The following is a 26,774-nucleotide window of genomic DNA, read 5'->3' as shown; positions in this document are numbered from 1 at the left end:
TTTAAACTTAACCCTCTATGTCCCTCACTCAGGCAGATACTGAAAATCACACATAATAGTGAGCTTCCTTTGATTGAATGAATATTCTAAACTAAGAAACAAACTTCAAATTCCTTGTTCGTGTCTTGATCTTAGTACTTAAGTCACGTGACCCATTTTGAAAAGTCAATTTTAAATGTTTTATTTTCTCTATAAGTTTGGTCATTTAAAAAATTAACAGGTTAATCATGGACTAAGTCAGTGTCAATGAAGACCAGGGAATGGTCCAGTATCAGACACATCATACTCTGCAGCACTCTTCTAGAGCCTTCTGATTTGACTTTCAGAGGACTACCCAGATAGGGGCATTGGGTTCAGACAAACCTTTGCAGTCACCTTCTGATTCTAACATTCATCATATCCCACAGAACTGCTTCGCTTTGCCTCACAGCCTTGCCTCCTTCAAACTGGTGTTGATGTGCTTTTGCTTCTTGATATAAAGGAACCATAGATGATAAACTTAGCAGTGTAATATATTATTAGGTATTTGGGGAAGGTGTTGGTTCCATAAATGTTTTCCTCATTATTTTGAGCTCAGAAGTAAGTTAAGTTTACCTTTGATTATTCTAATGGGTCACAATGGTGGTGTGGCTGAAATTACTTCTTAATTAAAATTATTAGCTTTATATGTTTATACTGAGTGTGCCTTTTGCCTCATTATTAAATTCAAAGTAGCATGGAATAAATTCACTGTAAAGTATTTTTTTGAGTGGCTACACAACATTGAAATGAAGAAAAAGATATATTGTAAAAGTCCACAGTTAATAGCACAGACAATCAAAGGGGTATGGGATATTTGAGTTCATTACAGGTATTGTGTGGGTTGCAACTATTGGCTTTATGAGCTGTCTAGCTGCTTCCTATTGCAGAGTTGAGGGTGATTGAAGAGTTTTGGCTCATTATACTACATTTTCATTGTCATCAACTAGAATGTTTTTCAAATTTAGGATTTTGTCCTAAAAACATAGCAAATTTGTCCAATCCTAAAAAGATGTGTTTTGTTTGTTTTGTTTTGTTTTTGCGGTATGCGGGCCTCTCACTGTTGTGGCCTCTTCCGTTGCGGAGCACAGGCTCCGGACGCGCAGGCCCAGCGGCCATGGCTCACGGGCCCAGCTGCTCTGCGGCATGTGGGCTCTTCCCGGACTGGGGCACGAACCCACGTCTCCTACATCGGCAGGCGGACTCTCAACCACTGCGCCACCAGGGAAGCCCTATTTTTTTTTTTTTTTGTATTTTAACATTCCTGATATCAAAATATACCCGGCAGTTAGTGTGTACATTTAATGTGGTAAAGTTTCTTTTTTGTTTTTTTCTTTTGGAAAGGATCCTGTTGTTAAGATGATGGTGTATTTGTGCATTTTATGTTCAACACTATCTCATAATCGAGAAAAGGTATAACCTAGAGCTGTCTTTCATAGGCTTGGGTCATATGGAAGCATTTTGTCTAACCTGTGGCTGTTTTTTCTTTTTTTTAATTTTAGATTAGATTATATTTTGAGAAATGCATATTATATTCCTCTGGTTATTGTTTTAAACTTGAATACCTCAGTTCCTTTTTGTTTTCTGTACTTTCCTTCCTAAAGAGAGAACAGGCCTTAAGGCAATAGAAACTCAAAGATATATATTCTTATATTTTTTACATGGCAGAATGGTATGTTTTCTTACTAATTAAAGTTACTTATGCACAGACTTTAAGAGCTAAATGGGGCATTAGAGAATTTAGTTCAACCCCTCATTTTACAAATGAGAAAACAGAGACCCAAATAAGTAAAATGATTTGCTTAAGTCATGGATTAGAAGATCCATGTGTCAGGAACATTAATTGTAAGCAGTGGAAACCTACTGTAACTTAAATTCTGTAAAAAAAAAAAAATGTTTTCTGTTTGTCACACATAAATGTAAAGTTCTAGGGATGAATCAGGCATGGTTGGTCCCAGGGGTTCAACTGAACCATCTTAGCTCTTTTCCTGTTCTCAAGGTGCTACTTTCTTCTGTGTTGGAGTCCTTCTCTAGCAGGCTTTCTCCATTGTAGCATCAGAGATGATCCCTGGTAGCCTTACAATCCAGAAAAAAGAAATTCTATCTCTCTTATTCCTATCAGTTTCTGAGGAAAGGGCTCTGATTGTTCCTGCTTGAGCCACCTGCCCTTCTCTTGCCCAATCACTGTGTCCAGGGAACTGGGCTCTCTGATTAGGTAGTTGGTACTGCCAACCCATCTCTGCAGCTCAGGAAGGGAGACCCCTTGATCAATAGTTCCACCAAGAGGAAAGAGAATAGAGGGTTCTGTTATGAGCAGGTGAGGAGAAATAGCTACTGTAGCCCTCCTCATCATGATCCTGTCTCCTGGTTCCAAATCTATCTTTCCTTCTAGGTGTTACTATTTCTACAGAAAAACCTAGAGAGCAAATCTCATTTAAAATTATGAATTAAGCTGGCTCATGTGGATGACACAAGGTGCCAAACAAGACTCCATAAACACTCTTTTTACAGGAGTTTATAATGTAAATTTAATAACACAGTGTTCCTACCAAACGTAAAATCGATAGCTAGTGGGAAGCAGCCGCATAGCACAGGGAGATCAGCTCGGTGCTTTGTGACCACCTAGAGGGGTGGGATAGGGAGGGTGGGAGGGAGACGCAAGAGGGAGGAGATATGGTGATATATGTATATGCATAGCTGATTCATTTTGCTATATAGCAGAAACTAACACACCATTGTAAAGCAACTATACTCCAATAAAGATGTTAAAAAACAAAACAAAGCACAGTGTTCTATAGGCCAAATATTAGGCAGAAGGCCACATAGCCATCTGTATAAATACTGAACAAATACATACATTTATTTTAAAAATTGGGATTTATCTGTGTGGCACGTTGTTGTGTAAAGTGTCTTTTCCCAGGAAATAAATAGAATTTCCTAAATGTCGTGGCAGAAGAAACTGTTCTCAAAATGGGTTCATCAAGGAGCCACTCATGCTGGATGTCTCTTGTTAAAGAGATAGAACCTTATTTCTGAGGTATTCTGATTATCTGTAGAGATCACTTGATGATACATTGCTACCTCAAGGACAGAAGTAGTGAGATTTGAAACAGTTCTATCCCATACAAGAGTATACATTTCTATGCTAGGAAAACAATATGAAAGATACATATTGCCCATAAAAAATAATCATCCCATTCATGGAATTTTAAAATGGAACCAACAAACTACTTCATGTGAGAAAGCTCTTGCTTACTGATTCACTGAAAGGAATGACAACCTTAATTTTCTTTAAAAATCACCACCTCCAGAAGAGTCTCTGAACTCTATTGGGATGAATTGGAATTGGTCTCAAAGTTTCCCTTTCTCTACCTCTTTAGCTTTTCAAGGCTGATTGCTGCCTTGTCCTCCTTCATAAGGAATCTGCAGGTTAGGTACCCAAAATATTTGAGCATAATTGGATTATAGATATGTTTATGTTCTGTGTCTGTCTGAAAAGGTAGAATTAGCCAGGGTAGTGGTTTCTGAACCTAAGGACTACTTTGACAGTGCTCTGTGTAGCCACACCTTCATGTTTACATTCTTCAAGGTTCATTTTACTTATTTATACATTAACAAAACATTATTTGAACAGAGCATTTCAGAGCTAAAAGAAAAGTGAGGAAACCACTGATCTAGCAAATGAGAGCCCTAGGAGGTAACAAAGGAGTTGAAGATTAGAAGCTATATAGTATAATGCTATGGGGCCTGTCAGGGGTGGAGGAGGCCAGAGTCATGAAGAAATTTAGAGCGCTTAGAAAAATTTGATGTTCATTTAAAAAAAAAAAAAAAAAGGGAAACATTTCAGGGATGAAGATAGAGGACTTGGAATATGGCCAGGATGGTGATCCGGGGCCTGTGTCCTAAATAAAACAGTCCAGGGAAATTCTCTATGCTGTACCTGCTCTGGAAAGAACACAAGCTGAGTTTTGCAGTCCTTTAGATGAGCAGGTATTGGAACTGAGGGTAAACCTAGAGAGGATTTTGTTTGCCCACTTACCCAAAATACAAGCTCAGAGAAACTGCTCTGGACTTGGACTGCGATTAGAAGCCTGATGACATAGGAGGTGAGGGAAACTTACTCAATATACTTACAATTTAACTTTATTTTTATTGAGCTTCTACTATGTGACAGACACTTTTCTAGGCAGTAAGGATACCAAGGAAACAAGGCAGAAATGGTCCTTATTCACATGGAACTCATGTTCTAACTGGAGGAGATAGATGATAAAGAAACAAGTAAATAAATTAAAGAAATAAGATAAATGGAGATAGTGTTATAAAAGAAATAAAACTGGATGATATGATACAAGGTGAATGACTGGGGGTAGGGGTCGGTGGATAATTTAGATGTGATTTGATTTGGTTTTTAAAAAGATTGCTATGACTGCTGCTTGGTTGACTTGGTAAAATGGATTCTGCAAAGGAAACGGCTGACCTCATTTTGTACTTTCTGGGCACCAGGTGACTAATAGTCAGGAGGTTTCACCCAGTCCACAAAACATAAAGGAGCTTTTGAACTTGGGACTTCCTGGATATGACAAAAGAAGTTTTTTAGATCAACTGAACTCAGTTTGTACAAAGAACTACATGCACCTTCCCAAACATATGCAACAAACCTTAGAAGTTACACAATAAGTTCTCTCATGTGAATCTGCAGGCTCTCCCATTAATAACTTGATGAAAGCCCCCACCAGTCCCCATGCTGGCCCATAGTGGATCCTCTTGTATCCTGTGTTTCTCCTACTCCAGAGCCCTGCTAGGATTGGGGGCTGTTTCTCACTTCCTGTCCCCAGGAATGGCTGCGTGATTCTCTGTGTCTGTGCCCATCTTTGGGGAGTAAGCCTCTGAGTTCTGGCAGCTGCATGATCCCTGACATGCTGCTTCAAGTGGGAAAAAATTCCAAACCTTCTGAGAGGAAACATCTCTCTCCTGCTGGGGGCCCCTGTGTGTTCCCTCAGGAAACTTTTCTGTGTAACACTATTAAATAACACCAACAGCATCAGTGGCTAGGAATAAGACAGTTCTGTGACTTTTCAGTCACTTCATGCTCCACATTATGTCTTGGAAAGGGAAGGGCAGAAAATTGGTAAGAGCTAGGTGTCCCAGAACAGAATCTTTCAAAGTGAAACCCCTGGTCCATAGTTGTTGGCACACCAAGGTACACAAATATCGGCCAACCTGTCCAGAGAGCTATCTGTTCCTCCTTCGGACTTGCTGTTACTTATTAACAAAGATGCCAAGTGTGAAGGACAGTAGTGGAATGGCATCGCTCTCTTGCTTTTTGGCAACTCTAACAAATATCAGCTTTTTTCTAAGCAGGAGAAGTCCAATTTCTGAACAGAGCCAATATATAAATATTATTGCCTGGTCCTGCAATATGAAGATAGTCCTAATTAGAGTAACAATTCATGGTGTTGGGTATTGAAAAATATCATCTCACCAATAGTGTGTAATTTAAGAGCTCACAAAACTGCAATTAGGGATTTTACCCAACCATTTAAAACCATTAGCATCTTTGAACCTGCTATTATAAGCATTAGGATTTGCAGTGTTTTATTTTTAAAGGAAGGACTACATAGACATTTAGGTTTGGGGTTTTTTTCATTTGTTTTTGTTTTTGTTTTGTCACATAAAGGATTCACTGTATCAAAGCTTCAACTAGGCTACCTTATGACTGTCAAAAAAGGTAGCTACCTCTGACCCTTGTCGTAATAACTAGTTGCTCTCTTACTGACAGAAAAGAAAAATTGACATCTGATTTTTAAAATATCCTGGCCAATGTACTTTTTTAAATGTTAAAATATGTGTTGATTACTTTCTCCCCAAATTATGACAATTGCTATTATTTGGCATTTTACAAATCTAGAAGTATCTCAAAGAAGAAAATCATTACCTTAAGGTAGAATCATATCTTGTAGAAAGGATTTAACAGCAGCAGTAAGCCTGGGTTCTGATAGCTACTAGATAAATTTGGAAGCCAGGAAAGATAATCAAGATACTAAGACATGTTTTAATCAGTCACATTGTAATAGGTTGCCAGGTAGTGGAGCTCATTAAAGGAAGTAGTGTATTCCATGTAAGTGTATTAAATATTCAAGCATCTCAGAAGTTCATGGTATAATATGCTTCCAGTTTTCTGGGAAACTTTACCAGCTCAGTAGACTAGAAGCATTTTCCAAAGTTCTTCTGCTTGCCAAATTCTATAGTCTTTAAACAGATCTGTAAGGATAAAGATACTGGAGTTAAAACCAGTTTGCAGAGTCAACGAAATGGAGGAGAACACTCTTTATTATTGTTTTCTCACCTCATTAATGAAAAAGCATCCCATAGAGTAAAAAAAATATCTCAGTAGATTGATACTGGAAAATTTAAATTACCATTTCCTTCATATGCAGTAGTAATTCCCTGCTGAATGCAGATGAATTTATATGATTTGAAATGCAGTTAATTCAAAACACTGCATGCTTGTACTTTGGAATAGTTGGTCCCATGAGGTATGAACTCAGACATATTTGTTTTCTTCAAAGTGAAACAAGAATTCTGATTACTTTTTAATAGGAAAAGAATGGAGTTGGCAAGAATATACATAAAAACATCCTTTTATCCCTGTTACCTTAGTGATTTGGTTTTTAATACAGACACATGGCTGAAAAATAGTTTGTTCTATTGAGTAGCAGATCCAGGGATAGAGATGCCAGCGAGACAGGCTCACAGTCGCTGGGTATCCTTGAAAGAGAGAGCCCTCTCCCTGGGAAATTGTTTACTTAGCATTTAGTAAAGGTCATGGAATGCCAGTATCTAAAGGTGTCCTCTTGAATTTCAAGTTAATAATGACTTTGTACATTTTGCTTAGGTTCTTGCTTGATAAAATATTTTCATTTCCCTATAAGTTTTATGTTTGATCCTCTTAATGAGTCACTGTGAATTTAGATGTGCCTTTGCACTCACAGTGACTAGAAGGGTACCCCTTTCACTGATAATCAATTAGTAGGGTTGTAAAAGCCCCTTGAAAGTGTGGAATTGTTAAGCACTCTACAGCTTTCCTTCATATTTACCCTGTGTGGACAAGTCTTTGAAGCATAGAACTACCCATCAATCCCAAACTTGTGTGGTATGGCTTTCCTAATTGTGGTTGTCTGCGTGTCACCAAACGGGTGCTGGGACTTGAATTTTGAATAAATTTGAATGTGGTGGGATCGTAATTTATTTTAACTGCTGATAGAAAATAATAGCTAAATAGCAATATTATGAAAGTGGTATTAAATTTCCTGGGTTCAGTGCCACTCTGAACTTGAATAAGATATTTACATATTCTATAAAAGGTCAATAATAAAACTAGTTTATAGCTTATCTTCATAAAGTTAAAATGTGTATGAAGATAAAATGGAAAGAATTTGAGTTCTCAGAAGAAAGCTGATATTCAAATCTATGGTATCTTAGAAATTTCACAGTAATGACAGCCAGCTTTGGAATTAACTAAAACCCACAGATTTGTGTTGGAGGAGTTCATGAGAACGCATTCTCATTAAAAAAAAAAAAATACTGATTGGCCAGAGAAGACAAATAAAAGATGTTCTGATCATGTAATATGTTTGTGGCCATCTCTTCATGGATAGTTGAAAAATATATATATGTGTGTGCAGAGAAAACCTGTTAAAAGGAAATTTGGCAAAAGAATTTATTATTATTTAAGAAAAAAATACTAGGTTATTGCTTACCAAATGTTTTGCATCTGCATTCTTATTAAAGCAATTTGTTTGATTAAAAGTTGAAAGTTATAAAATCTCCGTAACCAAATGGTTATAAGTTACTTAGTACTTTCAGAGTGATCATTTATTGTTCTGCTATAATTCAAAGACACATTGACTTTCTGAGAATCTGTACAGTTCATTTCTTTTAGGATTCAGGAATGGATTTCTATTTTGTTGTGCTTTATCTGTCACCAAAAATTAATACTGAACTGAAAATAAGTTTTAAGTTAAAGCGCCGTGATGAATATTTAGAAGGTTCTTCAACAATGTACTGTCATTTATTTCTTGCAGGCTTGTACAGCATATGTGGATTTTATGATTTCTGTGGCCAAATTGATTCGTCAGGAAAAGGGACTGCCTGTCAATGAAAAACAGCTTTCTTTGGAAATGAATAAAGTTATGGAATTGGAAAAAGAAATTGCCAATGTAAAACACATTTTCTCTGATACACTGAACAATGTCAACCACTTTTTATTTCTTTCTCTTCTCTATCGTATTTTAAGGGTAAAAGGTACATTTCCTTAACCAAGTGATAAAAATGCATAGCTCGGTAATGGATCATTGACTTCAAGAGGACCTCTAAAACTGGAATTTTACAGTAAACCAGGTTCCAGACATCCAGGAGACATACTTAATTTGACAAATATTAAACTAGATGTACTTAATGACCTATTATAAGTGGATTACATCAATATCCTAACTATTTACAGTCAAACTGTTGTTGAGATGCCCTTGAGATTCAGGACACACTTGATTGCTAGCTATTCAGCAAAGCTGTTTTAGTTTTGATATGTACAATTTTACTTTATTTTAAAGTTTAAGGTGACCACAGAAATTGTCTCTATCCCTTTGCTAAGAAGTATTAGCCTCTGAACATGGCCACACTACAGTACGATATCACTGAGTTCAAACTGTCAGGCTGCTTATTAGCTCAGGGGAGATCCAAGAGGAGGAGTTTATCAGCAAAGCCCAAGGGTGTGTTCCTGAGTTTCCTCTAGTTCCAGGTCAATCCTTAGAGTCTGAGTTGGCACATTCTTGTCTGAAGTTTCTCTGACGGGGTCTGCAGTCTCAAGCGAGCGAACTCTGTAAACAGCATCCGGGTTATTGATTGAACTCACGGTCAGTTTCAGTCTAGGATCCACAGAGCTCTCTGACATTGCAGACAGCAACCTGCACTCCTAAATCCCCGTCTGCTTGTCACTTTATCATCAGAATCTTGAAGACTGAAGGGCAATTTTGGCTTTCCTGGGGCTACATGAGACCAAAAGTCTAGAATCAGAACCAGACTTTGCTTGGAGTTACAGCTGGATGAATGGCAGTTTGATGGGTTACATGTGGTTCTGTGTTGGAAACAGAATTTTTAGAGGAGAACAGTTTATTACCCTGGGTTTTTACCTCTGGCACCTTCCAAGACCGTGTTCTCCTTTGATCAGCCTCAGCTTCTGTAGTAGTTGTATCTTACCTCAGAACTCTTTGTGTCTACATTTTCTCTCCCCTCTGACACTCTGAGATTGTAGTGGGGTCTCAGTGCTCCCTGAATCACCTATGTGTCTCTAACAGGGTCCAGCACATTATTGCGTGCAGATGTTACAAACATAATTTTTAAATGAATAAATAAGTGACCTAAAGGGGAAATTGGAGCTGTTGTCACTTGAGAAATAATTCCCATTTTTACATTTTGTTTCTTTTCACTTAAAATTGCTTTTACTCCTTTCAACCACTAGTTGGGCAGTTGTTATTGAAATTTTCTTTTTTGATTCAATGGAAAAAATAATACTGGATGCTGTTGATAACACTGAACTCGTTAGGCCAGATGAGCGGACAGTCACAGAAGTAGATGCTAGAACTCTCTTCAGATAATTTGCCACCTACCTGTGTTATGTACTAAAGTCTTACTTGCTTTAAATTCTTGTAGAAATCATTGTGCTTTTTTCTACTCTTTTTCCTGTCTGAATTTTAACTGGGACACTGAATGGTGGTAGGTGAGAGAAAGAGTATTTGAGAGATAAACTGGAAATGACTATATTTAAGAAAGTCATTATCATATGAAATAGCCACAGACACAACTGATTTGCGCATTTAGCCATAGAAGGAAAGAGGCCTGTAAATATTGCTGATGTGGTTTGGCAGTTATAAAAATATAAAAAGATTTTCGAAAAATTTTATGCTTGACACTGCAGCCAAATCTTGATAATTGTTACTGAATATACTTAAAATCTCTTATATTTCTCTCTTCTTCTTGATAGGACAAAATAAATTATAACACAAATACAGAATAGAACTTAAATATAATTATGTTGTACCTATGCCATATTTCTTTTTCCCTTGTATATAGTTATATTTTTCTAAAGAGTTCTTGACCTAAAATAATGATAAGAAATTAAATCCATAGGCTACAACTAAATCTGAAGATCGAAATGATCCAATGCTTCTTTATAACAAAATGACATTAGCCCAGATCCAAAATAACTTTTCACTAGAGATCGGTGGGAAGGTAAGTAGCAGTTTTATGTACTCTCTTATTGTGCCATTTCTAAAATTATAATATTAAAATGCAGTTTGTTAAAATTTAATGATTTTTTTATTTATTGAAATAAATTGAACATCAAAATGGATTTAGACATCAACCATTTGACTTCATGAAAAGACTTGAAAAAAACTATTTGACATAATTATATTTATATTTACTTAGAGTGAATTTCAAAGGTAAAAGTCCTTTCAAGGCAGCTATGTAATAATATTAGAAATTATCATAGAAAAGGGTTTGGAAACATTAAAAGCAAAAATCCTTCTGAAAGATCATTATATAGCCATTGGACTTGGACAGTCAAATAATATAAGTACCAGATTTCTTTTTAACTCTGAAAAAGGATAATTTATTCATAGAACTTGCCATGTTCTCATCAAGGCCATCTATGGAAGTGTTCAGAGCAATAATGGAGAAATAGAACACAAGAAACAGAAAAATCTATAGGTTCCATTTATAAACATCAATTGACATCTTTTTGCTTAGTTGTAATTCCTTAGCTAGTATTTAATAATCTCTTTTAAGGCTATGAATGTATTCTGTGTATTAGTTGATGCACACAGTCAGGTAATGAAGCAACATTCATGGAAAAATCTACAAACCACCACATTCAGTGATGGAATTCTCTTTGGCACTAATTGCTGAAAACAAGGACTTTTTAAAGGCATAACCTACTGAGTTAGGAATTTCTTACATAGAGCTTTTTAATATAATAAGTGTTTAATAAATATGTTTTGAAATAATGGGCCAAACTGCCAAAGGAAACCAAGAAAAGTACATAGCGTCTCACACTTAGTAAGTGATCAGTGTATTTATATACTTCTAGGCATATATATATAAAATTACAGAGTCTAAGATATTGGTAATCTTAAACATTCTCAAACATTGAAATGTGGCATTTCAGCAAGATCTGCATAATCTCCACTTCTGCTGTTTTTTCTTATATCCATTGGTGGTTGAATACCACAATTCCCATTTAAAGAATAATAGATAAGACTCCATCTTCTGGCAACTCCAAATCCAGCTTCCGAAGTGTGAGAACTGCATGCCTGTAGACCTGATACTGATAGCTTAAAGTACATTTTGTTCATCTTCATTGGACCATCTGTGTTGTACCTATACATTTACTGTACCTCTGCTAGGACAACAGTGTGCTTTCGTTTACAACACGAGCTCCACTGAGATGTATTACTGTGTTCAAATGGATTGTTTATTAATATCCACCTTTAAGAGATAAACATTTTATACCCATTTAAATTTTTGCATAAACCTAGGAAACTTTATGTTTACAGCTAAATTTCTTTTTCTTTTTCTTTCATATTGGTTAGACCAAGAATTTGACACTGAGCCTAATTTCTAGCATATGTTCACTACACTTAGAAGCTTAGCTTTTGCTCTTAAATGGTTGGTTTAATTCTTTTATTTAAATAATTATGCTACAGAATTAATTTTTATTCAAAAATTGATTGAAGCAATTAGAGAAAAAGCCCAAACAGATATCAAACTGACCATTGTGATAATTATATAGTGATGCAACTGACACTGTAACCATGTCTGACCCTGTAACCATAACTGAGTCTTGGAACCGAGAAGAGAAATCCATAATTACTGAATGTTTTTGTGCCTGCTTTTTTCCAGCCATTCAGCTGGTCAAATTTCACAAACGAAATCATGTCAACTGTGAATATTAATATTCCAAATGAGGAAGATGTGATTGTTTATGCTCCAGAATATTTAACCAAACTTAAATTCATTCTTACCAAATATTCTGCCAGGTAGGTATGTCAGAGTGCCCATGTCCCTAAAGTTTACATTTAATATCACTCTTTAGAAGCTTTGCAGCCTCATCTTTTCTGTTGCTGGGTGGTGGGTTTTTTTATGCAGAGATCTTCAAAATTTAATGTCCTGGCGGTTCATAATGGATCTTGTAAGCAGCCTCAGCCGAACCTACAAGGAGTCCAGAAATGCTTTCCGCAAGGTGAAGAAAAAATCTCTCTTTTCTTAAGACTTAAAGCATAAAGCTATCCATGGTTATGAAGGCTTGCCATGTACATTACTAGAAGTGGTAAACTTTGCCAAGAGACAAAATGCCAAATGCTTGGTATGCTGCCTGTATTTAAGCCATGTTGCCTAGGAAAGCCAGTTTTCGGGTGCTCTGTGGTCCTATGATTGTCTACTCTGGCACCGTGATTGAATTGCCCGGGAAGGGCATGTATTGGTTATTTGAGCATTTCATGGAAGAATACTAGCTTGGTTTTTTGTTGTGTTCAAAGTAATCTCAGGGGTATCTATCTCAATTAATTTGATTTTTCTGGTGATTATAAGATACTAGATATTGAGACAGTTGGACTACATTGATGTGGACAATCCCCTGAGAATATACCTACCTGGAGATAGCCTTAAGACCGTTTATTAGACTGTACCTGCATTATTTAAAGAATCATCATTTTCGTCCTGTTGTGAGGGGAGAGGGCAGGAGGGATTGAGGAAGGAGAAATTCTCACAAATGTATTGGTTGGTGTCCTGGAAAGGAAATAACTCCCTGATTGATTGAAATTTTTAGTTTTTACCCTTTAAAAGAAAATGTAGACATATTTTTTAAATTAGAGAATGTAAAAATGGTGTTTTGCTAAATTTCCCTTCCGTAAGTTAATCCCTTTATTGGTTCTTAAATTTGTACACATGCAGTTCTTCTAAGTACTGGAACTTCAGCAAAAACTTTAGAAAACAGGAATGTGTTTTCTTGTATACCAGATCTCTCCCATTACATTTATTGAATATTACTTCACATTTATGTTTATACAGTGACAACAGTGTTATTTTGTTTGTTTGGTGGAGAGGGTTGTTTTTTCTAACCCTGTCTAGAAAGATATTAACTTGCAATAGCCAACAGTTTTTCTAGGACATGCTACTGAAAATATACCTTATTTCCAGATCATAGTAAGTAATAATTCAATTGGATTACATTTTATCCTATGCAAGGACATCCTGACATGTGAGGAGAAGCAATGAATATTGCAAGAATTTAGGAGACATAAAGAACAGAGTCCTATGAAATTTGTGCTCTTACCACGCTTCGGCCATCTACTCCTGGTCAAATGCCATTTCCTTTACTTTTTCTCTCCCATAGGCTCTTTATGGCACAACATCAGAAACAGCGACTTGGAGACGTTGTGCAAACTATGTCAATGGGAATATGGAAAACGCTGTGGGAAGGCTCTATGTGGAAGCAGCATTTTCTGGAGACAGTAAACATGTGGTAATGTTTTCTGCACAATACTCTATCAGCATGTGTTTGCACTGATGGGCAATTACAATAGTCCATCATTTCGTTAAAATTTTATTAATTGGCAGAGAACTTCTGAATCACAATTTGCCATTATTTCCCAATAAGTCTTATTCTCCCTCCCCCACGGGTCTGGTTATGTTTCTGATCCTAATATTGTTTAACCCAAAACCAATTGTGCATTTTCCAGAAGCAATGTATTCACAATACCCAGTCACATGTTCTAATGATATAGTCATTTGTAATCTCTTCTGTTATCAAAATTGACTAAGAATTAGTATTTTCTTAAAAAACAGAAAGTAAACCAGGGTTTATTTGAAGTGTAAGACATGTACTTTATTTTTTATTGTTACTGAAATGAAGACAAGGGAACTTAAAGACATGGTGAAAGAATCTATTGAAATGCTACCTCATGCTTAACTAAACTACTAATGGTAATGACAGTATTTCATGTTAGTTCGTCTTTCATGATAATGGAAACCATACATTCTGAAGATGATTTTTATTAATGTATGCATTAAGACCTATTTAATCATTAGTGTTGATAGTAGCAGTGTTGCTTTAAAAATATAATTACCCACATATATCCATTTGTTTAGATCACCAGTTTGTTTATAAATTTACATTTATTAACATATCATTGAATCACATAAAGACAGCTTATAGCTCTATTTTTTTTTAATTTGTTTTAGAAAAAATTAATTCATGGCCTAAATTTGCCTTCTGCTCTTTTGGTTTAAGGTTGAGGATTTAATTGCACAGATCCGGAAAGTTTTTATTCAGACTTTAGATGACCTTACTTGGATGGATGCTGAAACGAAAAAGAAAGCTGAAGAAAAGGTAAAGAGCAAGGCCGGGTGAATTATCAAAGAAAAATCTATAGGAAAGGATTAGCTTTTAAGAAATTTGGGAAAAACATAGTATTCAAAGATTGCATAAAATAAAAGCAAGCTCCTTCAAGATGTAATGTTTCCAGGAACACTTTTCATGGATGAAGATTTTTTTTCTATGATTTTCATCTTTTATTATCTCTTTGTAACTAGCTCCTGCTCTCCATGTTTGGCTCCAAACTTTGAAAGATCTCCAATTTTCCTTTTTTTTTTTTTTTTTAAAGGAAGTCTTCACAAAACAAGAGGAAAATCTTGTGTGAACCAGAAAGCATTAAAAGATATTATCAGTGGTTCATATTTTTCCTCCTTTTATGAAAAATATTTAAAAGACCTCTACCAATATGTAAAAATATCCCCTAATCTTTCATGTAAATTTCTAGCTAAATTTTTTTAAGCATGCACTATTTAGTTTTTTTTTTTAATGACCTAGGGAGAAAAATACTAAATTTCTATTCAAGCAAATGTAAGGTAGTGCATTATTTGAGTACTATAAGGTGACCTACAGTTAGAGGGATGTTAAAGGAGCTTTTTATAACTATTCTTATTTACCCCCATTGTGCACCTTTTATTGGGACTCTTAGTATCTTGCATTAGAATAAAAGTGAGATGTCTAAGGAAATCTCAGGTTTAAATTTACTATGTCATTGTGTTGATAACTATATAAACCTAAAAGGAACATGTCCAATGAAAACTGTATGTTTTTATGAGCAGTATTCACATGCAGCCTGATTATTCCTCTGTAGTTAGGGTAACAGGAAGAACAGACCATTCTTTGAACTAACACAGAAAGAGTCCATAAATCTATTATAATAAGAGAATCAAGCTGTAGTCTAGTTCTCTTTCAGGATTAGATCACATGGAAGGATTATCTTTTTCAGCTATCACAGAGCCCTGAGTGGGTCAGGTCTAGAATTTGGCACCCCAGTATAGCTGTCTTTCCATCATTCTGTAGGTCCTCAGAAGTTCAGGCTGGATTTGCTCCTTTCATGTTCTAGCTATCACAACATGGTACTATTTGATGTAGCCAATCAAATTGTTCTAGGTAATCATTTCACAAGGTGGTGTCATGAAACTCTGGACCTGCCAAGTAGCTCTATGAAAGATTCTCATGGTCAAAAAGAGTTCAGGAAACATTTCCTGCAGGAAGGCTTCTCTGATCCCACCCTCGACTAGGTTATATACCTATAGGGTGTGATCTTATGGCACCATACATCACACTTGAGAGTTAATATTCATTTTATTGCCTACCATTGACCTTTATAGTAAACTCTCCAGGGGTAGAAATTTTTGCCTAGCATTGTATCCTCAGCCCCTTACAAAGTACGTGGCTTGTTGTATACCCTTGAAGACAAATTGAATGAATAAATAGACAAATTAATTCATCCCATTGGACGCTTACAATTACTTAATTTTAAACTCTAAGTAGTCTTTCAATGAAGAAGCCTGCTTAACGTCTTTGTCACAGTATTTACGCCAAATATTTGACAATATATCCTTTTCATGTATTACTTCCTATTTCTGTAAATTTTGTATCCCTTAGAACACCTTTTGGGGAAATATCTTCTAGAAAATAAAGTGCCATTGAGAGGGAGATGATTCGTTATGGGCTGATGGTATGGAAAGGAAATGGGCTTGGCCAAACTGATTTAGTGACACATCTGTCTGATCCACTGGGGAAATCCTAGGCTTATGAAACAGATTTGTAACAAAACCACATCCATTTGATGGTAAACAAATAATTCAGAGATGCAAGCTTAATATCCCATGAAAATATTAAACTAGTTAAATTGTTTAAGAGCAATGTGATATGATAAAATCAAAAGCCAACTATCTTTGAGAAAAATGAGAGATAAAAATAGCAAGTAGTAAACAAGTGGTACTGATGAATAATTACAATAAGCTAACAATTTTAAAATAATAAAAATAGAAATAGTAGTAAGGTAGTGGTAAATATGAGATGGTATAACAAGGAAAACCCTGTTTTCTGTTTGTTTAACTAATGCCATTCATTTAACTGCGGGAAGTTAGGTACACTAGCTCTGGAGACCAAAGGAGAACATAAAAACTCCAGGAACCAATATTTAGGAAGAATATTAGCATTAAACCTGTAAGCCTACGTCTGTTTTCTCAGCCAAATCAGTGAAGTGGAAAGATAATTATAAGCTGCTAGAATGGAAGTTCTAAATATTACCCCTCCTGTAAAATTGAAGAAAAAAGCCTTTCAGAGAAAAAGTTCATAAAAGTACAATACATGTGGAACAATGACTTGTCAGTTTTCATTTTGGTTTTCCTGGGAAAGCTGCAGCCTATGAGAATAGGGTATTAGAAGCTAAATTTCAGAACTATTTTTTGTTTATTGTGAACTCCAGGGAAAAGCCAGTGCAAAGATCTCTGTTTAAACGTTGTCAGATACTCATCTTGTAAACATATGGATCAGGTTATTCAACTGTTGTCAAGGGCAAATTATAATGCTTGCATTTGAAAGTTCATAATCATGCTCACATTCAATATTCTAATTTTCATAGGCCTTAGCAATTAAAGAAAGGATCGGCTATCCTGATGACATTATTTCAAATGACAACAAACTGAATAATGAATACCTTGAGGTAAGTCTTTATAAAGACTGCACTGATGATGCCTGGGGCTGGTGGCAATGTCATTTCTAGCTATGAGGGGGGCCAGAAATTATGTGAAATAGCCTACACCCAGAGGTCTTATTATGTTGATAGTAAGCCTTTAACACTGAAGCCAGAACTATGTTTGTTTTAGTTTTAACCCATTGTTTCATGGGCTGGTCTGTATTTGGTTTTGTTATTTTGCTTTCCATGTATTCCATTTTAAGAGTAGTGATAAAAATCTGGTGTTTTTTAAAGAGCATTAAGACATAGACATTTAAGTGATGAACAGGCAGTACTCAGGCTTCTTATCTCATTTTATACATGCCTGAAAAGTCAAATCTTCAGCTTTCCTTCCACTTTCTAATTATTCCTCCACTGGGTAAACCAGGTCATGCCTTCTCTATTTGAAAGAAAATCTACTATTTGAGAATGGGGAACTATTTTATTCCCCTTTGGTAATGTAACAATGAAAAGAAAACAGAGTTGATTGAAGTCACTACAGTATTGATTTCAGACTCAGCTAAAGGTCCTGTTGTTAACCTTGCAGTCACCACAACTACTTGAAACCCTGGTGACAAGGTGACCCTTGCCTAGATCTGGGGATGATAGCGATTCCTAATCTGTTGATTACTAGCGTAACACGGGAGTTTGCAAGGCACAGCGTCCTCTTTTCTTTTTCCACTTGCAGAAAAGCTTGACTTTTTATAAAATGAGCTGGCTGTAGCATGTGAGTCCCCAGGGCCCTTGTGGCAGGAGTCTAGTGGCTGAGCACATAGTCTCACAGCTGAATTGCTTGGGTTCAAATCTCAGCTACACCTCTCACTAGCTGGCTAAGAGCATAAGCTCAAAGTCAGACTGCTAGGGTTCAAATCTCAGCTCCATCACTCATTAACTTGGGCAAGTGACTTAATTGTGCTTCAGTCTCCTCAGCTTTAAAATGGTGGTAACAGCCCATCTTCATAAGATTATTATGGGGATTAAAAAATGTGATATATGAAGTTCTTATAACATAGTAGGTACTAAATATGAATGCTTTTATCTTGTCTGTCCTGTAAGGATTAATATGAATATAGAAAAGCTTGTTTAACATTTAGTTTCATTTGATTAATTACAAAAGAATAGACTGAAGTGGTGATTCAGCCAGCGCAGCAGTGACCTGTAATATAGAACTAAGCTAGTTGGAACTTAACTTTTCTTTGGCAAGTTTTAATGTTCTCTGTTAACTTTATTAAGTGATAGAATTTAAGAAAATACTTCTTAATGTTATTTAGCAAAAACTTTGAAGATACCGGTTTTAATATTTTTCCCCAAATCTTTTAAATTAATATAGTTGAGCTACAAGGAAGATGAATACTTTGAGAACATAATTCAAAACTTGAAGTTCAGCCAAAATAAACAGCTAAAGAAGCTTCGAGAAAAGGTGGACAAGGATGAGTATGTATATTCCAGTTTTCTAATATGTTCATTCAGAAGAGGGCCTTTGTTGGATTAAGAGAAAGAACCTGACTTAGAATAATGTTAAAAGGTGTAATGTTCTCTTTCTATTGAGTACTTCTAAGAGCATCTAAGAATATACTAAAGATGAGTCAGGGATTTAATCAAAATTTAAACTTTTTTCATTAAGGTGTCCTTAGACTACCTTTGGTTTCTTCCCATATTATTGTCTATCCCCTCTACTTTGTTTGTGGACAGGGCTCTCAAGAACACCTTAGCCTAAGTAATCCATAGCTCCTTCAAGCCTTCTCTGAGGCTGTATTACTGTACTCAGCATTATCACCTGCCCTCAGCCCCACCTGTTTTCTATCAGTCCATCATCCTGCAACTCCATGCCCTTCCTAGATTGCTCCAGGTAACACTTCTGTCAACCTTGTGGTAGCCAAATATAAGATATCAGGAATCACTCTCATTCATAGTTTACAAATGCTCTTAATCTCTGCTTACTAGTGGCATTAGTACATTGTAGTAACTATTAGTTTAATGTTCATTTTTCAGTTAAATGGATGTGTCTAACATATTTATCAACATAGGTGTTTATGCACTTAAATCCCTAGAATTGCTTGTCCTTTTAGCTCCTAGAGAGCAAGGGACCGTTCAACACAGTGCTGAACACATAGGACGTTTTCAGTTAAAACTAAATTAATGAATGAGTGAGCAAGTGAAAAGTAAATATACTAATTTGATTTTTGTGGTAACTGACACAATACCATACCAAGTCCAGGTGTCACTGGGAACTGGGAGAATCAAAGGTGAACTTTGATTATATTACATTACATGACAACAGCAGAGGGTGTGAAAGACGTGTTATAATAAACTGTATCACCAGGAGGAAAATGTGCCAAGAAAGGTACAAAGTGCAGAAGGACTATTTGATAACAGGACTCTTCTATTAGTAAACCAAGTCCAGGTTGGACAAAATTCCTAATATGGAAATGCAGTTTATTTCAATCCCTGTACGACATTTTGAGCCCTTAAGGTACCCTGAAATAGAGATTGATTTCTTTTGCTGACCTCTATGTTTACACTGGAGCAAATGTTACATTGTCTGGTGCTAAAAATGAGACAGCAAATGTCACAGAATGTTTAGTGTCCCAGGTGGGAAAGAAAGATGGAGAATGGGCACGTATGGTTTGTGTTATAATCGGTTGTCAGTCCTATCTCTAGAAACAAACAAAAAGTCATCAAAAATAATATCCTGTGGGAAAATTTATAATCTGAGAATCCTTATAAGTCTGAATATTTTTATTTCTTTAAAACTACAAATAGTTACACTTAATGGTTGTTAGCACTGAGTAAAATGTCTACATACAAATATCATCGAATATTCTTTCTGAACATAGATGATATAACCTGCACCCACCTGACACCAGAAGATGTCTTCATAATTTTAAAAATAGTTGTTGAATTATTGCTTGATGTTTTCTTTAGAAGTTAATGTAGTCCCAGCCCCATAATCATTTTGTAATATGGTGTGCAGTTTTCATTCCTTTTTACCATATGTGTTGACTTTCTCTGAGTCTTTTTCTCTTTACTATAGATAATCGAAAGTGACAATTGTATACAATATTTAAATGAATATTTGCTCAGTAGCATGCATAGCTCAGTAGTACTGTTAATCACAAGTGCAATATGATGTATAAGGTCTTCTCTGCCATACCAGGCTAGATTTTCTTCCTTCCCCATCTTCTACCTGTATGCTGAGTACAAGAGTTCAAAACTCAGGCTGCACTTTAGAGTCACCTGGGGCAGAAACAGAGACACAGATATAGAGAACAAACGTATGGACAGCAAGGGGGGAAAGTGGCAGGGCGGGGGTGTGGTGGGATGAATTGGGAGATTAGGATTGACATGTATACACTAATATGTATAAAATAGATAACTAATAAGAACCTGCTGTATAAAAAATAAATAAAGTTCCAAAAAAAAGAAATAGTACTGATTCCCCAGCTCTACACCACCCTAGATTGTGATGTACATACCTGTAGGTGGGGACCCAGGTATTGGTATTCTTTTTAAGTCCCACGCCCCCTTCTCAAGTCAGAACCCCTGCTTTAGTGTTTGTTCCTTTTTGTGTTGACTCATACTTGCTCATATTCAATTTTGTGAAATTTTTTTACAAGGTGATGTCTTTAATTTGGCAATTTAGCTTTAAAATTTAGTGTTTGTCTTCCAAAATATTGGAAGTACTTTTGACAGTGATTGCAATTAAATCATTAGGACTGTACCCTGTAGATTACAACATAATAAAAGTTCTTCTATTTTATTGAGTTTTCTTATAGTGAAAGTTTTTGACTTAATTTGTACCTGCTTAATAGCAATAAAGTCACTATGTTTTCTTTCCTTTTTTATATAGCATCAAGTTCAAGTCCTCACTGTGTATGTTCAGGCAGATAACATCTATTGCTTCTACTTTATTCATGTAACCTGCAGTTAACACAGAGAATTACATTTTCAGATGCTCAAGTCCTCACTCCTAGGGTCTTGCAGGACAAACAGGTGTCCATATCCACAGTAGATGAGACAGAGATGAGAAAAGCTATTGATTATAGTAGGGTTATATTGTAGGGTATTATAGAGAAATGATGATGCCTTAAATTTTCAAGGCAGCAATTAATTTAAATAAATTCAGTCAATTAACCAAATAGTAAACTTCAGGACTTTTTCTTTTCTCACTCCACATGCTCTCACCGGGCAAACTCGTATACTTATTTGCATCTTCTACTATCATTATGACCACTGAATACATGTATCTGGCCCAGGTCTGTTTGCTGCGCTCCAGATCCAAATGTCTAGCTGTCAATGAAACATCTCCATGCAGGTGTTCCATTGACCCTACAAACACAGCATTTGCCTTTTTGAGCAAAAACTTACCATCTTTCTCCCTTGATCCCCCTAGTTTCCAACTTCTATCTTATTGCTACCAAGACAGAAACCAGGGGTTCATCATCCTAGACCAATCCCTTTCTATCATCTCTGATATCTACAGTGATACCTACTTCAAATCCCATCCAAAAAAAAAAAAAAGTTTCATCCACCAGCTGCTAATTAAATATTTAATAGGCATGAGGGGGTGTGGATCTCCATCTTAACCATCTCCATTGCCATGCCCTAATTCAGACATTTCTCATTGTTCACCAGAGTGATGATAATATTTTCCTAATCTTATCATCAACCATCTCACAGTCCTTCAGCTAACTCTCCATGCTACTGCCTTAGAGAGCTTTTACAGACACAAATTGAGTCATGTCATTTTCTGATGAAAACCTTTCCATACGTTTGTTTTGCCCATCTCATGAAGCGTGTACAGGGCTCTGCATACCTCCCTGTAACAGCACTCCAGAATTCCTTTAGAGTCACCCTACCCCACAGCATTGCCCCAAATCTCCACCCGTAGGAATTACTGTAAAGTCATCGCTGCATCTCTTCCTCCTCCTTATCCCTTACCAGGGCCACCCTTTCTGCCCTGTTCATTTAACAGAAACCAACACATGGTGTGATTCAACTTGAGCATTATCTCCTTACTCATAGCACCTCCTTACATGATCCTCTTCATCTTGTCCCTGTGCTATCCCTTACACACATTTTAGTCACAGCACCAGTACATCTGATTACATTTAGCTGGACTAGGCCTTGTTGAAAGCAGAAACCGTGTATTTGTGTCACCAGAGATTGAACATTGATGAGCAGAATATCAACCTTCCCTCAATGATGATGGAGTGAATGATTGATAAAATTGCCAGTTTGTAATAATGCTTATAAAGTGAACTCAGTAAATTTACTAAAGTAAATGTTGACACATCCAAGTATTTCACCATCACTGTTGGTGAAGATGTCCAACATGATCTCTGCTGTTCTCTCTGCTTAAAAATTCAAAAACTTAAGGAGGTCAGGAAGTCTGCATGTGATATGCCTGAGTTAATCATCTGGCTAAAAGGACTTCTGCCCATTTGAGCCCCTGGCGACTGTAAAGGACAAAGATTTAAATTTAAAAGGCTCTTGGCTCATGTGGTTTCTGAGTGCCTAGCTTGTGTTTCCAAAATTATCTCAAACATCATGTTCTCTGGGGACTTAATGACAGTTTGTAAAGAGTTTCAAACACATCATGTTATCAAACAGTAATAATGTTAAATTGAGACTGTAATATCCATTGGCAAAATTACTTAGTGATATATCTAAAATGATTTACTTCCAGTAACATGATTATTCACTTAGACTCCATGGAACAAACGTAAAGCTCTGAAAAGAAACAATGTACAAGAACAAAATAAAATGAATTCCTTTTCTTATTTTTAGACTTGATATTATCTTGTTAGTTTCTCAGGACAGAATTTTCTGTAATACAGTTGGGACAGATAGTGCCAGTGTTTGTAAATTATGACCATTGAGCATGTGGAGTTGCATTTTGTAAACTACGAAGACTTATTTCATTGCTGCTTCTTTCCTGCTGTTGTACATCAAAATAAAAACAAGCTGACATTAACAGCAGCCAGCTCAATAAACATTTTATCCAGCAGCTACAGTGTGCAAAGCACTGTGCTAAGGATATGGCACAGTAAAGTAATGAGTAAGGATAAAAAGGATAAAGTAATGAGTAAGACTCATAGCTTGTAATCTAGTAGAAGAGGCAGGTGACCAGCAATGAAAGCTGATAGAAAGCAGAGTTGGTTGGTGCTATTACAAGACAACAAAGTGCTAAGATAACACTATTTTTTAAACCACAATTAAACCTTTACTTATTAGTAAAACATTCCCTGGAAACAACATGTCAGCATTTAAATTAATATTGAGGTGAACAGAGGTTTCAGTTAAAACAAAACCAGACAAAATGGTTGGTTCATTTCTGTCTTCTCCCTCATTGCTTCAAGTCTGCTGTCTTTTCTAATCTGGACTAATTGAATGTTTGCAAGCCCCTGAAATAAGTGGTGGTACTGAGGTTGGCAGCCCAACAGCTGTGGCTTTATGTGGTTCTTCCTGAAAGGCCAACACCACCAAAAATAGCAGGGTGGCTGGGACCACCATAGTTTTGCCACTGCCGTGAGTTACTGTCACTTTTTCGTGTCTCAGTTCTGCCAGTTACTATCTATGGCCTTTTAAAAGCCATGAAGTTTCCTTATTTTTAACATGAGCAGGTTGATTTAGACTTCATAACATCTCTAAGGTTCTTTCCAGCACTAAAATTTTTTGGCTCTTACTGTGAAGTTTTGACAAGAGCCAGGATGTTTTACTCCCTGGCTTCTCCACATCAAGTGACCCAAGAGGAAAAAAACATATTCTTGGTAGGTAGGGAAGCACCTCACTTCTTTCTAAAATATCTCTTCTGATATTTACCCTTCACTAATGTTTCTAGACTCAATCTTGTAACTAAGTCTGTATCATTGGACTTAAAGAAGAATAGTTATAGAGGACTTATGTGGGTAAATGAAATGGCACACAGGTGGAGAGTTGATAGGACCTGTCCAGAGTGGGCACGCAGACTGCTGGAGACTTGGGACACAAGTGACTCTTCATGATGTAGATGTATGGGGAAGATACACAAGACAGATTATTCGGCTCATCAAGTACTCTCAGCCAGAAAGCAGAATAACAGATAAACTAAACTTGGACAAGTCACTCTAATTCCCTATGGCAGTATCTGCCCTGGTGTGCCCATGTTCTACACATATTATAATAGATTAAGATGTTAGAGTTCCATCTTTTAGATTCCCATTAGGCCAACAGACTATGCAATTTTTCAACATGTTTTTGGGTTATAAGCAAAATACATTTTACCAGTAAAAACATTTCTGCATTTTAATTAGCACCCAAGCAGGGTTTTGTTTTCAGAGGGGGAAGAAGAGGTAGGGAGGGAAGATAAAAGTTAAAAGGTTTAAACAGGAAGAACTTTGCAAAAGAAGTCTAGAACTTTATACCAGTGAACCCTCTTGAGAGGGCAATGTCCAGATAGTACATGACTTCCAGTTTCCATGGCTCTCTACAGCCTGCATAACACCTAGGCTTAGTGCCCTCCACCCTCCCAGGGTCCCAAGGATGAGAAGGGTCAGTACTCTTGGGGCTTGGAAGGACCCACTGATATGCCAAGACCCAAATATGTATTGAGTGCCTATCATGTTCTCAACACTGTGCTAAGCCCTAGAGATACTATTAAGAACAAAATATGAAATACACAATTGGGACTACATTGAGATTAAAAGCTTCTGCACAGTAGAAGAAATGAAAAGGCAACCTAAGGAATGGTAGAAAATATTTGCAAATCGCATATCTGGTAAGGGGTTAATCTCCAAAATATATGTCACTCCTATAATTCAATAGCAAAAAAACTAATAACCCAATTAAAAAATGAGCTAAGAATTTGAATAGATGTTTCTCCAAAGAAGACATACAAATGGCCACCAGGTATATGAAAAGATGCTCAACATCACTAATCATCAAGAAAATGCAAATCAAAACCCCAATGAGTTATCACATCACTACCGTTAGGATTGCATATTGTTTTTTTTTAAAAAAAAAAAAAAGACAAAAAGTGTTGGTGATGATATCGAGAAATTTGAACCCTTGCACAAATGGTGGGAATGCAAAAGGGTGCAGTAGCTATGGAGAACAATATGGAAGTTCTTCAAAAATTTAGATATAGAACCACATGACCCAGTAATCCCACTTCTGGGCATATAGCCAAAAGAATTGAAATCAGGATCTCAGAGAGATATTAGCACTCCCATGTTCATTGCAGCACCATTCATGTTAGCTAGGATGTGGCAACAACTTGTTTCCATCGACAGATGAAAGGTGAAAGAAAACGTGGTCTATATATGAAATGGAATACTACTCAGCCTTTAAGAAGGAGATTCTGCAGTATGCAACAACATGGATGAACTTAAGAACATTATGCTAAGTGAAATAAGCCGGACACAGAAAAATAAATACTGCATGATTCCACTTATATGAGGTATCTAAAATAGCCAAATTCATAAAATCAAAGGAGAGAATCATGATTACCGGGAGCTGAGGGGAGGAGGAAATGAGGAGTTGTTCATCAACAGGCATAAAAATTCAGTTAAGCAAGATTAATAAGGTATAGCATCATACCTAAAGTCAACAATAATGTATTGTACACTTAAAATGTGTCAAGAGGATAGACCTCATGGTGAATGTTCTTACCAAAATTTTAAAAAAGAACAAAACATGGAACATCCCTGCCTTCATGGAGTCACTGTCTAATGAGATAGACAACAATGGACTTATAACATCACGTTATATCATTGCTAAGGGTTATACAGGATGTAAGAGCTTTCAATTCTTTCCTGAAAGATCACAAGGTTATTCTTAACCAGGAGAACAAGTACCAAAAGAAAATTCTGATAGAAAAAATCCATCCACCCATATATGTTCCAAATTGGGCATTTCTCTGAATTTGGCCCGTGACCCACATGAGGACACACGTGCGTGCATGTACACCCATATAGAGTTATTGAAGACTAAAAAGATGGAGTCTTGCTGCCAAACTTAGAACCACACACAACCAACTGATGACTTCTAGGAAGAAAATTAGAGTAGTGATTTGTGTTGCTTTCTGTTGAAATGTCATGTCAGCATTGGAGTCCTGGCTCTCACCTCTCAGAGGATCAGGTGAGTCAGAGTACTTCAGTCATGTAAACAACTCTTATGCAACAACAATGAACAGTGGAATAGGCTCTTTGGTCCTACCATGCTTTCGCCTTTGGGTAAAATATTGTACCTTAGGCAGCAGTGGAAAGAGCTTGTGCTCTGGAGTCGGGGGCGGTGATGGGAGGTGGGGGCTAGAGGGAGTGTGCAGTCCTGAGGTAAGATTCTTCCTCTGCCACTTATTTGCTGTGTGAACTTAGACAACCTACATAATACCTCTGAGCCTCAATGATTCCTTTATAAACTGATGATAATAGCATTTACTTTTGCCTTGTGGGTCATTGTGTTGTGTATTGTGTAATGTGCTTGCCACGTAACTTAGGTGTTCATTAAACAGTAGCTATTGTTGTTCCGATCTGGTCACGATGAGACTTCAGGGTGCCGTAGAGGCCAGCATCCTAAAGTTTGTTAGGGAAAGGGGCAGCCCTAAATGTGAAGCAGTCTAAAAATGAGCACTTTCATTTTAAAAGAGGATGGCAAGGAAAT

The 26,774-nt window shown here is 36.5% G+C and overlaps 1 protein-coding gene across 4 annotated transcripts in view; it reads left to right on the top strand.

Moving 5' to 3' along the window:
* The window catches only part of MME (membrane metalloendopeptidase), a 100,769-nt gene that overhangs the window by 38,071 nt on the left and 35,924 nt on the right, over positions 1-26,774 (top strand). For all 4 annotated transcript variants that reach the window (XR_014015878.1, XM_081234601.1, XM_081234600.1 and 1 more), the window contains 8 exons: positions 8,103-8,237; positions 10,204-10,305; positions 11,977-12,113; positions 12,223-12,316; positions 13,469-13,597; positions 14,366-14,464; positions 17,040-17,120; positions 18,463-18,566. Coding sequence is in view for 3 of the 4 variants with exons in the window: in XM_081234601.1 (XP_081090727.1) it covers positions 8,103-8,237; positions 10,204-10,305; positions 11,977-12,113; positions 12,223-12,316; positions 13,469-13,597; positions 14,366-14,464; positions 17,040-17,120; positions 18,463-18,566 (881 nt within the window). In the remaining variant the exon portion in view is untranslated. The remainder of the gene's footprint in view (positions 1-8,102; positions 8,238-10,203; positions 10,306-11,976; positions 12,114-12,222; positions 12,317-13,468; positions 13,598-14,365; positions 14,465-17,039; positions 17,121-18,462; positions 18,567-26,774) is intronic.

This window comes from Mesoplodon bidens, assembly GCF_964165515.1.
Source record: "Mesoplodon bidens genome assembly, chromosome: 5".
Taxonomy (NCBI): domain Eukaryota; kingdom Metazoa; phylum Chordata; class Mammalia; order Artiodactyla; family Ziphiidae; genus Mesoplodon; species Mesoplodon bidens.
Note: the sequence above shows the minus strand (reverse complement) of the source record. Positions and strands in the feature narration are given on the sequence as shown.